Source organism: Pteropus medius, unplaced genomic scaffold (assembly GCF_902729225.1).
Source record: "Pteropus medius unplaced genomic scaffold, Ma_sr-lr_union100, whole genome shotgun sequence".
NCBI lineage: Eukaryota > Metazoa > Chordata > Mammalia > Chiroptera > Pteropodidae > Pteropus > Pteropus medius.
Window position 1 is genome coordinate 10,575,423 of NW_024342471.1, and position 14,510 is coordinate 10,589,932.

At 46.6% G+C, this 14,510-nt stretch overlaps 1 protein-coding gene across 1 annotated transcript in view; it reads left to right on the forward strand.

The window, feature by feature from the left end:
- The window catches only part of CTNNBL1 (catenin beta like 1), a 138,550-nt gene that overhangs the window by 122,587 nt on the left and 1,453 nt on the right, over positions 1–14,510 (forward strand). The window contains exons 14-15 of the mRNA XM_039864308.1: positions 5,986–6,123; positions 6,363–6,435. Coding sequence (XP_039720242.1) covers positions 5,986–6,123; positions 6,363–6,435 — 211 coding nt within the window. The remainder of the gene's footprint in view (positions 1–5,985; positions 6,124–6,362; positions 6,436–14,510) is intronic.

The window sequence follows — 14,510 nt, forward strand, 5'->3', positions numbered from 1 at the left end:
TACTTAAGGAGCTTACTGGGTTTTTGCAATTTCTCTTTAACCTTTATTAGTCATATTCCCATTTTAAGAGCATCCGATTTACATGCCCAGATTGTGTTACAATAGCCCGTCTGGTATAACAGCAGATCCAGGAATTGGCTCTTTCTTACAGGGAAGTTTAATTTATTGATGAAAAGATGAACTAATTGTCAGTGCTGATCATCACGTCCTGTTGAGATGACAGTTCTTCACTCCTACTTGAGGCGTTTCTCACAGTGGCACTCCTGCCTGTTAGTTAACAGCGTCAGTCTATCCGTATACCTGTGTACAGGCAGAAACCTGTTACATCTAGTTATGAAGGTGCATCAGTCCTAGATTTGCAAATTATCAAAGCTAAAAGGAACTTTCGAGAACACCAGATCAGGAAAGACAAAGGTAAAAGCCCACTACCACTCCCCATCCTACAATCAGTGCCCACATTGCTGATTTCAGTGTTCTTCCCCGCCAAGTTCTAACTTGTCTTCGGACCCCTTTTCTAATATAGTACTTTATAGCTAGCTATTCCAGTGGATTAGAGTCGACCTTCAGAACAAACCCTCTTAACCTTCCCTGGTTCACTTCAAACTTCTTATTTCCAAGCAGTGAAGCTAAAGCCAAAAAAAAAAGTTAAATAACTTGCCTGAGGGCACTAGGAAGTTAGTATTAGAGCTGGGATCTGATCCCATGATTGATATACCCTGTCCTACCTTGGCAGAGGAACTTGTTTGTAGAATTTATAAATCATGGTTCAGAAAAGTCCCAGTATCTGACTTAAATGCTTCTTATACTACTATCACAGGGTCTCTTTAGTAGGCAAGGGAGGTTGGGTACCTTCTTTAGAATGGGATATTTGTTGCCTATTAGTTCAGTACCCCTGTACTAAGGAGGTTGGGCTGCAGGTTTGGTCTTTGCATGGGCCAGATGGCTTCACTCTGTTCTTTCCCTAGTCACTTTCGAATTGTATCCCATTGGTCAAATGTCATGATTGAGTTCCTCTCTACCACTAGTGAAGCAAATCCACTCGTATATTACTAGTGCATAGTCATTAAGCGTATTCTAAATGAGACTCCTTCAGTTCTTTTGGAACCTTTTATAAGGGAAGTAATAGAGTGGAGAGAAGTTTGTGATGATTTATATTTTAATTCCTAAAAACTTATTGCTTTAATATTACTTCTCCAGAGACTGAATCCTAACTAGATTATCATGAGTTGAGCTGTACCAGCAGCCATTTTGGACTTTCAGATACCTTTAAAAGTTCCTTCAGGTGTCTCGTTCTACTTCCTCACACAGATATCCTAAGAACCGTGTCAGGTTCTTATCTCAAGATCTGCCACTCGCTTTTTGTTTTTGTCTAGTATCTCAGAACCCCAGAAAAGGAGCCAAAAATCATTAATCCATTTATAATAAGTTGGCCCTGTCCATGGAAGACGGGGGTGGATAATAAAGGCAGTATGCCATCCCACTTCTTTTTTTGAAACAGACTGAAACTTGAGAAGATGTTTCTAAAAAAAACTGAACTCAAACTTTCTTATTTTCCATCAGAATGATACATTATCATCCTGCTTCTTTTATTCCCCTTCAAACACGGAGTGCACATTTGTGTTCAGCTTCCCTGAATGTACTCAACAGTAAATATTCCAAGCCACAGAATTCGAACAGGCTAGATAAGGTGCTATCCTGACAGCCGGCACCTTCTCTGTCTGCTAGTTTCTATGATGCGTCTGAAACTGTCAGGGCAGAAACTTCATCATGGAAACCAATCTGTTTCATCTTCGTGCGTGTTCAACGCAGTGAGGGTGATGCCTTTCTTGGAGATGAGCTATAGTCGTATCTCAGATCTGCATTTGAAAATTTCACTTTCAAATTATGTGACCGTATGTCTAAAAGTAGAATGTTGAATTGAACATTGTTAGAGTCTTGAAGTTCTGCAGAAAGAGGGAAAAATGGGGTTCGGCATTGCTCTCTTGGGTCCATCCTTTAGAGACAACAATATATAGAGAAACTGGAAGATACGGTATGTACCTTCCTGGTTCAACGAAGATGAGATTGTGGGGAAGCGTGTGAAAGAGGAAAACTCGCCAGAGGCATTTCTGACCTAATTGGAGAAACTTAATTTCACTGAGCTCCATTCTTAAGCCTTTCTGCACTCCTGTGTAGCATCTTCCTTTATTCTCTAGACGGCTCTGAAATCTGTACCTATACAAACATGGTAGTACGAAAAGAGCGGACTTGGGTTTGAATCCCAGGTCTGCCGCCCACTAGCCTGAGTCAGTTTCCTCGTCTAAAATGGCGGTGATAATCCCTACCTCCCAATATTTGTGAGGAATAAAGGAGTCAATATACATAAAGCACTTAGTGCTAAGCCTGACACAGAATAAGCCCTCAGTAAACACTGTCTGCTCCTTCTAGGTGGATAGATGGTAGTAGCAATGGTTATTATTCAGACTGCCTCACACGATGCCTGGTGTGTAGTGATCAATCAAAAATAATATGATCTGCTGATAGCTAGGATCTAATAAGCAAAAATATATATACTTCATTCTGTTCTTTCTCTCTTTTAGGGATAGTGATATCCCACTATTGTGCTCTCCCACCGAAGCCAAGTCGACTTTTCTATGCTTTTATCCATATCATTAATCCCTTAGCCTGGAATGTTCTTTCCAGCTTTCAAACACCTTTAGAATCCAGCTCAAATGTTACATTTCTCTTGAACTCTCCTGACTTCCCCAGACAGACTTAGTCTGTCATTCTTGTGGGTTCCCATGGCGCACAGTAAGGTCTGAGAAGTCCTTTATAATAGCCATTGCTACACTTAAAAAACAAACAAACAAACAAACAATTTGTTCATATTTGTTAACCTCATTAGACTGTAATCTCCTTGATTATGTGAACTGTTTTATTTATCTTTGCTGCCCCCAGCACGTCACGTACTAGCTGGCCCATAGTTAGATATTCAGGAAATCTTCATCAGGTAGATGAATGAATGTATTTACCATTCAAAGTTCTCGTGTTTGCAAACTTGAGAAGTTTGAGGGTTTTGTGTCACCTCTCTCCTCTCCTCTCTTCTCCTTTGCTCTCTTCTCTTGTCTTCTGATCTGATCCGATCTGCTTCTGATATACTTTCCCATCTGATCTACTTCTCACGTAGACGGATTCTGTGGCCTCCCAGCTGTGCGTTCTGCCCGACTCTCAGAGCTTTAACGCAGTGTGTCCATCATACCAGTGTTTGCGTGTTCTTGACGTTTTCCTGCACAGTGTAGTCTGTAGCTCATCACATCTCACATCCCGGCCAGCATTCAAGCCCCCGCTCCCCACCAGCGAGCCCTCCAAGGCACTGTCCTCACTATTTCCTGATGCTTCCCCCTTCTACCCCATCCCCACGAGTCAGCACACACAGCTCATTAAATAGTGCTGAACTTCAGCCTGCGTTTTTTAAATCCTGTTTGATAAATGCTTTTCAAGAGCCTACTATGTAAAAAAAAAGACCAGAGAAGGTGCTTTCTAGGATACAGAGATGAGTAAAACACAACTCTTGTTTTCAAGGAACCAACACAGGAATGAGGCACACATCTGAATAACTGTTAGAAGACAGGCCCTGGGAGGTGCCGTAAAAGACATACGAATCCCAGGCTTCGGAGTTTTAAGGGCTGAAAAATCACATTTAGTTGGAAAAGTTTTCCAGTTGGAAAGTTTTGAGAAGTTTTCAAAGATCTCAGGAAAAGTTCTATAAGTTATCACATTTTAGCCTTTATAGTATGATAGAGATTGGGGGTGAGTGGGGAGAGTACCAACATTACACGCAAAGACGAGGAAGCCAGAAAAGGGGGGACAGCACTGTTTGCACTATGTGTGTGGGTGGCGGACCAGTGAGCAGGAATTATGAGCACCGTGGGGCGTTTCACACCAGGCCTCAGACCACCGGAAGGCCTTCATTCTTAAGGCGTTCGTTCTGCTGCGTCTGCCCATCAGGAGCCTGGAAATCTTACTCAGAAGTCACTTCTCTCCAGGTACCCTAACATCTTAGCCAACCCTGATCAGCACCCACCTCTTATAATTATTTTTAACTTGCGAGTGTACTGTACCCCTTTACTTTTTGGGCATCGCTTGTGTCCTTTTGCCCTCCTCAGACATTCAGCTCCTTGGTGACTGAGACCAGGGCATCCCTGATCTTCATTTTCATTCTTTTTCTGCCTTGACTCAGCGCTCAGAATGGCGTCCTTGCCACGAGGCGCTAAGCAGGGCTGGGATTGAACACTCTGCGTCATGTTACTCATTTCCATCTCAGAGCTGAATCAGACAGGATTCCTGTCCCCAGGGAGTCCGAACTCTGGCATCCGGTAATTATGTAATTACCAGATTATGTATTTGCTTAACCTCTGTGTGCTTTAGATTCTAATTTCTACAATGGGATTAATAATCCCTTCCCTGCTCACTCTCAATTCGGTAGGAAGGCCCATATATATAATAACACTTTAAACTCTCCAGCATTTCAGAAATGTAAAGTATTAGCAGCAAACGCTTTTTGCATGAGTGGAAGTCGGGAGTCATTTTCTTTCCTGTGCCCCCAGCTGCTAAACTAGGAGTCCTGGAGCAGGAAGTTACGCCTGTGAGTAAATGAGACACCAAGGAGGCTCTTCTGTTTTTAAACTCCTTGAACATCAGTCCAGTGCTACCTCGTGAGCGTCAGTCCTGACTACCTCGTGAACATTAACACTGTTACCAGATTACCAAGGAATTTTCTACTAAACGAAGCTCGGAATTAGTGGTGGTGATTTGCCAGGCGGTGCAGGGACTGGCAAGTCTGGTAGCCGTCTTTTCCTCATAGACAGGCCTCGAGGAGCACGATGAAAAGTAGCCTTGTGTTGCTACAGGCTGGCCCCCTGGGCAAATAAGAAAGTGCATTATCTGCGTCTAAATAGTCTCTGAAGGATTCTTGTTGGAGATTGATGACCATAGTGGTAAGTCCTTCGAGTTTGGAAGCATGGAAAGCAGGGTCCCAAGGGCTTCTCTCAGTGACAGGAGCCTGAGTTGTCAGAGGGAACTATGGTCATAAAACTGCTGACAGAATTAAGAAATGGATTGTTGTCCTCAGAAGCATGTATTAAACACCTGTCTTCTTCGGGCAGTCTGCGAGTCATGCAGAACGAGCCCCTCACCCAGTTCTTGCTCCTGAGAGCTGACAGCCCAAAACAGAGATGTCTTCTTCCCTTCATTCACTGCATGGATGTTTACTGAGCTGGGGATATGAAGACAAAATTCAGTCCCTGCTTTCACAGAGCTCGCTGTCTACCCTTATGAAATAGAGGGAGTTCTAGAAACGGGGAATCGATGATGAAAATCGCTGTGACTATGATGTGTGAGAAGAGGTCGTGTCATGAGGTGGCTTGTTGAGGGTGCTCTCAGGAATTTTGGAAAGAAGGAGTCGTTAGCCTTAAATAATCAGGAAAGGCTTGGTGGTAGAGGTAGCTTAAAAATAGCGTTGGCTTGACAGGTACCCCAGAATCCCTAGGAAGGAAAAGTGTAAAGGCCTGAGATGAAGAGAAGAGCTCTCTTGGCAGAGGTGGTAATAATCCACTAGGTGAGAATATACTAAAAAGCCATTAAATCGTACACTTCAAATGTGTGAATTTATGGTATGTGACTTGTATCTCTAAGCTGTTTTTTTGTTTTGTTTTGTTTTGTTTTGTTTTAAAGAATCTACTAAAGAGGAATAGATATAGAGACAGTAAATCTGATAGGTTTGAGATTACAGAGGTTTAAGACTTTAATCATTTCTCCCTGGGCCTCTAGTCCATGAACAATGAGACTATAAGGAAGATATTAGAATAATGGGAGACATAGGCGGAGTGCTTGTCTCCTGTTGTTGGAGTTGCCATTTTTTCGTGTATTATGGGCAGACGAGAAGCCTAGTTCTTCCTCCTCCGCTCACTGTCCAGCTTTTATTCCCAAACGTTTGTTCGTTTCTAGGACATGGTCCGGCGTGGAGAAATCATAGACAACGACATTGAGGATGAATTCTACCTCCGACGCCTGGACGCAGGGCTTTTTGTCCTCCAGCACATCTGCTACATCATGGCGGAGATCTGCAATGCCAGCGTCCCGCAGGTAGGGGGCGACGCCCCTAAACGGACCTGTCCATCCCTGCCTCCTTCCTTGCCACCTGCTTAAGTAGAGAGACTCAAAGAAAGAGTGGGTCACACTCTCCATGAATTCCTTCACTCTATGTGGGCCCTCTTTTTCAGGGATGGGAGTGAGGCGAATGCTTCCGATACAGTGTATTCTGGTGTCTGCCAGGACAAACGATGCTTTTTCTTTATCTCCCCACTCTTCCCCTTCTTTACTAGATCCGCCAGAGGGTTCACCAGATCCTAAACATGCGAGGAAGCTCCATCAAAATTGTCAGGCACATCATCAAGGGTGAGTTGGATGTCAGTCGTGTCTGGGGCTCCAAGGAATTCGGTGATGCTTTCTTTCTGAGTCTCTGTCAGTCTCCCTGGGATCTGGTGCACAGCATTCTCTGCCCTGTAAGCTTAAGTGCGTTGTCCAGTTCATTGCGTGTCCGGGTCATCTTTGTCAGAATACCATAGACGAACCTAGTTCCTCTCTGCCTCTGACCCTTCAGTTCCAGAATTTAAGAAACACATACCAAAGAAGGAGCAATAGAGCTTGGAAATGTTTGTTTAAAAAAATTATTTTAAACACAAAACAAGAAAGAACCAAAAGATTTAATTCCAAACTGCATGTGTGGAAGGAAACTGCTTTTCTAGAGGGGGGGGGACAGGGAAATAACAAGAAATAATTGAAATTATGTAAGATGGAAGTGCATTTGAAGCAGTGTGGTGTCATAGCAAGAGCATGCCTACCTTCCATTCCTAGCTCTGTCTTCTTCAGCTGTGTGAGCGTGATCTAGAAGAAAATTTGCAGAGGTTCATGAGATAATGCATGATAGCATCCAGTGTAGTGCCTGGCACACAGAAAGGGTTCAGTCAGGTGAGTTTCTCTCCTTCCCCCACCTACCCCAGGGAGTCCCTCAAACACTGTTGCATCTTTGGCTGGACCTGACTCAGCTGGAGTGGCTCCTGAGAGGCCTGCAGTCAGAGAGCAAGCTCTTGGTCACAAGACAGGGTGCCTGCACTGAGCCCCACCCTTACGCCACTTGGCATAGACTAGCACACATGGTGGGGAGAGGCCCGTATTGGACTCTGCAGTACTGAACACCAGAGTTCAGAAAGTCCGGATGGACTGGGTAACTGCAGGCAAATCATTTTCTCTCTCTCTGGCCCTTATTCTGCCCTTTTCTAGGATGAGAGATTAGGCTAGAGGTACTCAACGGGTTTACCTGTAAGTGGCCTATAACTTGCATTACAGGTGGGAGATGAAATGTGAAGGTAAATGATACATGTAGTAAAGTGAAGAGAAGTTAAGAGCCTTGAGCTCTGGAATCCGGCTTCTGGAACTGAATCTTGGCTCTGCTTTTTACTGTGGCACCTCAAGCAAGACACCCCGTTGTTCTCTGATCTCATAAAACGGGCGAGACGATTAAATGAGATAATATGTGGAAAATGTCTGACCCTTAATAAGTTCTCAGTAAATGTTAGCTCTAATGAGTATTATGAAATATTACGGTGATGATGATCATCATCATCATTATAGGTGAGGTATGGCTAACCTCCCAGGGAAAGCCTGGTGAGAGCAGTAGCATTGAGCTGGGTCTTCGAGGCTGGGACAGCGACATTCCAGAATGAAGGAACAGTGTGAGTGGAGGCATAGGGACTGGAGAGCACATGCTCAGCGTAGCCCTCCCAGGCAGGTGGAAATGGTGAACCCACTGTGCCCACTTCGCAGACGGAGCATGTGAGCCATTTCGCAAATGGAGCACGTGGGTCCATTGTCTTCTCCCTCAGAGAAAGAGGAATGAGGGAACCTGTTCATGAACCTAGCCCAGCACCTTGCCTTCCACAGTGGCGTCCCGGGTGCTCCCTTCTTATTCGCAGTGTCGCGTGCGCATGAATTACTGCTCAGGGTGTCATGCCGCCTCCTCCCTAAGGTGTAGCTGTAGTGATTTGCCACTCCAGCCTTGAAATGCCATTTACTTTTTACACCCACTTGTTCAATTAGAACTTTTTATTACTCTCAGCTCTACTGTCTCGCATTTAGGCTTCTCCCCGCACGTCCATCTCTATCATCAAAACAGCGGTCTTCTGAGAAAGAAAAGATGTTTTTAGTGGATGCTGACTCTAGTAGGTGGAATCCTAACACATATACCTTAGGTTATTCAGAATTTTCAGTTGTTGTAAGCCAGCCTCTGTCTCCTTTGGATCATGGTTTATTCCTTTAATGCCTATTAAAGTGACGGGCACGTACTAGATGCTGAAGATATTTGTCGGCTAAGTGCCTGGGCAAGCGAGCACGTGAGCGAGTGGGTGAGCGGCCTGCACAGATGCTGTGTTCGTTGCCGCCACTCTCATTCCTCCCCCCTGTTGCTTTCTCTGCCTTCCTCCGGCCAGACCCTCAGACCCATCCCTGCAGAGCGGGGTCCAGCCCTTCGGCTCTCTCTCCATCACCCTTCACAGCCAATCCATTAGGAAACCTGCCAGTTCTGCCTCCAAACTCAATCTCGAATCCATTCACTTCTCTCCATCTGTTATTTCCCATCATTGTGCCCAGTTTATTTCCTTTCAAGCCCTTATCACAATTTGTAATTGTTTTTATTTATATCTTTGTTTACGCGTTTTTCGTGTCTCATACATTAAAATATAAGCTGCACGACGTAGGGACGTAGTGTGGCTTGCTCACCATGTCTCCTCGGTACCTAGAGCAATGCCAGGCACACAGTGAGAACCCAGTGAGTTTTAAACGTTGTTGAATTAAACCCTACCCTCATGTCAATTTAAATTGGCAAATGTTTACGGAGACTCTCCTTAGGGCTAGCAGTGCTATACACTGTGCTACTAAGGTGTCACCAACACCTGCCCTCATGGTGTTTATAGTCTTCTTGGGGTCATAGATGTATAAATGATCAACCATAACTCAAGCTAAATGAAATACACGCTCCCACAACCACTCAGGTGGCACTGCTGGGCGCCAGGCTATATCCTCGGTACTAGAGATACAAAGAAGAATAAGCAGGCACCCTGTCGCCGAGGCATTCACAGTCTGGTGGGGAAAGATACTCTAAGCTAATTACAATGTGATAAGTGCTGTGCTGAAGTTGTGAACAGCGTGCCCAGGGAGTGGTAGGGACACAGGAATGGAGGCGCAGGCCATAGCATGGAATCCCAGAGGCAGAGGCTCCTTCCTCAGACAGGCCAGGCAAGGATGTGGAAGCTGGAGCATTCGGTGGGGTTGGGAGTGTCTCTGGGCAAAGCTCCTGAGTTCCGTTGGGCACACGGTGAGTTCGGAGGTACAGGTCGTGGCTGCAGCAGACAATAGACATTCTCATTAGGGCTCAAGAGAGATGCTAGTTTGGACAATTTAAAGTCATTAGTGTGGTGGTGATATTTTAAAGCCAAGGAATTGATGCTATTGCCCAGGTCAAAGAGGCCCTCATTGGACACTGACCACTGGACGAAAAAAAAAGTGCTCTCCGGATGGAAAGTTAAGGTTATAATAAAAGGTTCTCGACCTCCCTTCACTGGCGTGCCCCTCACCCTGGCTCACACCCACCTTGGGGAAGCCCATGCGCCTACACTGCTGTGTAGAGGGTCTGTGCTGTGGGGCCTGCCTCTCAGCAGCCCCTGGACATGGTGCAGCGAGCGCCCTCAGGACAGTGAGCAGGTTGTAAGAGGGGTGAGGGTGCCTTCGGGCTGGCTGCTGGGCTGTGCTCAGGCCCATCTCTTAAAAGCCTTCACTCCCCTCCCCCCCACTTCCTCCACCCTCATTCCATCAAAAAGCACAAAAAAACAAAGCCTCATAAAGAAAACCAGCTCATCAGTCTGTCCTCTTTGATTTTAATTTTGTTTTTCAGTTCGAGTTGCTCCCCCCACCCCTTTTTTTAACATACTAATTAGATGCAAGCTTTTTTCTTTGATTTTATGGCCTACATATTTCCTAAGTTTTGCTGGCAGGATGACAGCTGATGTATCCCTTGAGGTCTCAGGAAAACGCTGATGAGGCAAGCCCAGCAGGGGCCTTTTCCCGGTATATTTCGGTCCCCTTTGTCACGATTATCCTCCCTCCTTTTCTTTTGGGGGTGCCAGGAGAACTGGGAATAATTGATGGCTCGTTAAAGTCCCTCTTTATGCAGACTGTTTACTCGGTGCTCCCAAAGTATAGCCTTTTGTGGAACTGGCAGCAACTCTGGGCTTGAGGACTGATGCCCACGTAGGGGACGATGGTCTCTGCTAGAGGACAGATCAGACCGTGTGCTCCGCAAGGGCAGTAACAGTCTTCCTGCCTTTTGTCTTCTGGTGCCTGGCCCATGACTGGCACAGAGGAGGGACTCCGTTAATGCTTATTGGGGGCGCCTGCTACGGTGCTGCTTCAGGCTTCTTTGTGCTGGTCTAGAAATCCGGACCACAGTGGGTAAGAGTGGCTGCTCCCGAGCACATCCTCTGTGCCAGGCTTTTAATGTATATTATGTGGTTCTCACAACAGCCCGAGAAAGCAGGATTACAGTCTCCACTTTGCAGATAAGGAAACCAGTGCTCACAGAAGCTAAGGGACAATACCCAAGTCACTCTTAATGTTGGAAACTGGATCCAAACTCAGAACTATGCACCGTCTTCCATCTGGCAGAAAGAAAAGCTCTAACTATATCGATTGGCTGATAACACTCCTATAGCCTTTTAAGAAAGAAAATTCAGGGTATTAGCCTTGACAGAGAACCCACTTGGCATCACAGGGTGGTAGGTGGGCACCTAAGACAAATGAGACACTTAGGAGGCCCTGTCCCCAGGGGTATACAATCCAATCACAGGTGAAATAACAAACCGCAACACAAAGCAGAATGAAGTCAGTGCTAAGATATGGAGAGGATCAAGAAGGCACAGTTCATTCTGCTGAGTAGTAAAAGGGGCTTGAAGATCCAGGGAGGCTACCCAGAGGAGGTGCTTGCTTTTTCTTTTTTTTTAATTGTAGTAAAATATATATGAGAGTTATCATTTTAACCATTGCAGCCATCACCATCACCCATCCACAGAACTCATTTTCATCTTGCAAAACTAAAACTCTGTGCCCTTTGAACCCTCAGGTCCTATTCCCTCCTTCCCCAGCCCCTCACAACCAGCCCTTTTGCATTCTGTCTCTCTGAAGTTCATGACTAAGTCAGGAGGTGGCTTCTTGAAGCAGCTGAAGGATCCCCCATAGGCAGATGCAGAAATTGAGTGATCGTCTCCGTGGACATGGAGTAGGAGCTGTGACCTGGGAACACTTTTTAGTATAAATACTTGTGCCAAGAGTTACCATGGAAGTTGCTGCCGATTCTCTAAGCCTTTTAGACACTGGCGAAAGTGTGGGAAGATTATGTGGGTGCTGGGCTGGTTGGCAGAGGGAAGTTTAGAGGATTACTGCATCTATAAACTCTCTCCCTGGTGGTGAAAAGACTGAGCCAAAGACTTCACAATGCTTTCAGAAATTGGCTGCTGGCCCTTTGATTTGCTTGTGTTCTTTATGGCTTGAAATCTCTTAGAAGCTCAGAAACATGTATTTCCATATTGATTTGGGGCTCTCGGTGACCTGAGCTTTTGCTTCTGTGCTTTTAAAGCTGCAGAAGCTGATGGGATTGTATCTTTTGATTACATATGCTGTGTGTGTGTGTGTGTGTGTGTGTGTGTCTGTCTGTCTGTCTGTCTTGCACTAGGTCATGACTAGTATGGCCGCTAGGGCATCTGGAGGTAGGAAAGGGTCCTGTCTGCACCACAGTGCCTTCATCTGTAAGATGGGGTTGCTTGCCTCAGAAGTTTCTGTGAGGATTAGAAGAGGTACTGTGTGTAAAGTGCTCCCATGACGGCTGGCACGCAGCGCATGCTTGATAACATTCGCTCCCTTGACCATTGTGATTATCTGAGCTAACCCCGTGATAAGTAGAACTGAGACGCACAGACTGTCATGAATTCTGGCTCTCTGTAACCTTGAGTAAGTTCATAAATACCATGTTTGAGCCTTGGTTTCCTCCTCTGTGAGAATCAGACTTAAAGTGGATACCGCCCCTCAGGAAGGCCGAGGCGGATATGCAGTCCACGCTTTGGACAGAGTATGTGCTCAGTGAGTGGAGGTCCCTTCTTTCCCCCTCCTTGGCCTAATCCTTTCACCCGGAGCTGGCAGCAGCCTGGACTCAGGTGCAGGCAGGACCAGCACCCAGATCAGACTCCTTGGCACCTGGTTGCGGCGGTGGGGTGAGGTGTGGGGGCTGCTTCTCCAACCAGCAAAAACGGCCCAGTTAGCATGGTGAGCAAAGGGTAAGTTTCCTTCTCCTTGAAGAGGTTTTCATTTTAATGTCATCTCTGATGAACTTCTGTTCTTTAGCCCCAGCGAAATGTTTTCCTTGAGAGACATGTAACAGTAGACCTTCCATATTCATCCCTGTTGTTAAGGAATCTCTGTTCGTCCTGAAGGATGGTCCTTTCCCAGTTTCTGTTTCGTGATTATTTCTGTCTTCAAGGGTCTTCAGTGTGAGAATACTGGCATTCCCCTTCTCCCGTTCCCTCTTCCTTCTGCAGTATTTAAAGGAGGGTGAGCATTTCGGTTTAAGGTCCCGGGATCTGAACCAGACTTGTGAGCACTGGCCCAAGTGTCTGCCCTGGAAGGCAGGTCTTCCCCATCCTCCAGCCCCGAGCTCCCCTCCCTCTTCGCTTTTAACATAAACAGAACAGCTTGTATTCCATGTCTGAATAGTAAACCTGCTGTCTAAAGTTTGCTTTAATATTTATGTGTTCAGCGCTGCTGCCTGTCTTTGAGCTCCATCAAAGCCTTTGTTATTTGAAAATGCTGGGGAAGTAGAGGAGGGAGTCGGTATGGACACCATCTTTCTCACTTCACCCCGACTCATCCTCTTCCTCTCTCCCTGTTTCCCATCCCCCTTTCACTCCCCCCCAACCCTGTAGTTCCCCCTCCTAGCATCTCTTTTCTTCTGCATTCTCTCTTCCTCTCTTACACGCACACTGAGAGAGAGGCGGGAGTGGGGAGGGGGTGACAGAAAGAGAAAGAGCGAGCGCAAAGAGAACTCTTTTCTAAGACCTCTGGGAGAAATCCGTTCAATATTTATAAACCGCTGTAGCAGCTGTAATAACCAGAGGTAGCTGGTACCACCAAGATCCACTCCAAATAGGATTCTGCTCTGGAAAGAAAGACTGAGTAGGGGCAAGGGGTGGAGGGTGAGGGGCGAGGTGCACGCTTGGTTCCAGCCGCCTGGGGCAGTGGAGGAGCAGTGGGGGCTCATCAGACCCGGTTCTGGGCCTGGCTCCATGGCTGGCTCGTGGGAGGACCCCGGCCAGTCACCCGCCCTTCAGGGTTGCCATAGTACATTTCTGAGAGCCCTCCCAGTGGCCTGGCATGAGAGTGTGTGGCCCCAGGGACCCGCTCCACATCTGTGGCCACCGAGGACGGTTGCCACAGGACGGTTCCTCTAGCGGCTTACCATTTATGAGGACCTTACAGCCAGATGCTCTTCTGGGGCTGAGGTGCTTTGGAGTGCTCACAGAGCTGGAGTTTTCCCCGCAAAGGATGGGAAACAGGCAGGGTAGGACATGGCTTAGGTAAGAGGATGCCACTTTGGGGACCGGCTCCACCCTGATGGCTTTTCAGTGCCTTTTCACTACTCTCACGTGTCCTGGGGTTTGAGTTTCAGCTCCTCTGCCGTTCTAGACTTGGGCGAGTCGCTTCTGCTCTCTCGAAAGTCTCAGTTTCCTCATCTGTAAACAGAGGTGGCGGGCTTTGCTTTGCAGAATAGCTGCGAAGGTTAAATGAGACAACGTGAACGTGTATAAACGCCTGGCACATAATCGGTGTTCGCTACACGTTACTTTCCATTCCACTGCGTACAAGACAGCCCCTCTTCCAGACTGCACTAACTCCATTCACAGCCCGTTTCCAGAGAGCAGGTAACCTGAGTTTATTTCCTTCTTCCCCACAGGCAGAGTGACAGGGGACACTTGCCCACGGGATGGGTGCGCTGAACCAGAGTGGCATGTGTTTTTTCTAAGGCCTTGGCGGAGGCGATTCAGTAAGGGAGTCGATGCAGACTTCGGCTTCCTCTACTGTGTGCATCCCTAGAAAGAGATTAGGTCCCTCCAGGGAGGCTGACGTTACTTCGAAAATCACTGCCCCAAAGGATCAGAGTATTTCTCCACTTCCCTCCCTCCGGGGTCTGCTAGTACATTAGGAGAGCAAAGTGTTAGTTCTATCCATTAAGCCTCTTGCTTCCAGATCATGCCTCTGGGGGTATTAAATGATATAATGGTCATTTCTCTTTCTCCTGGGGCAGCAGCTAGATCATTCACATGTGAGCAGGAGATGCCACTCACATACAGCCCCACAGCCTTCTCCCGCGGCCC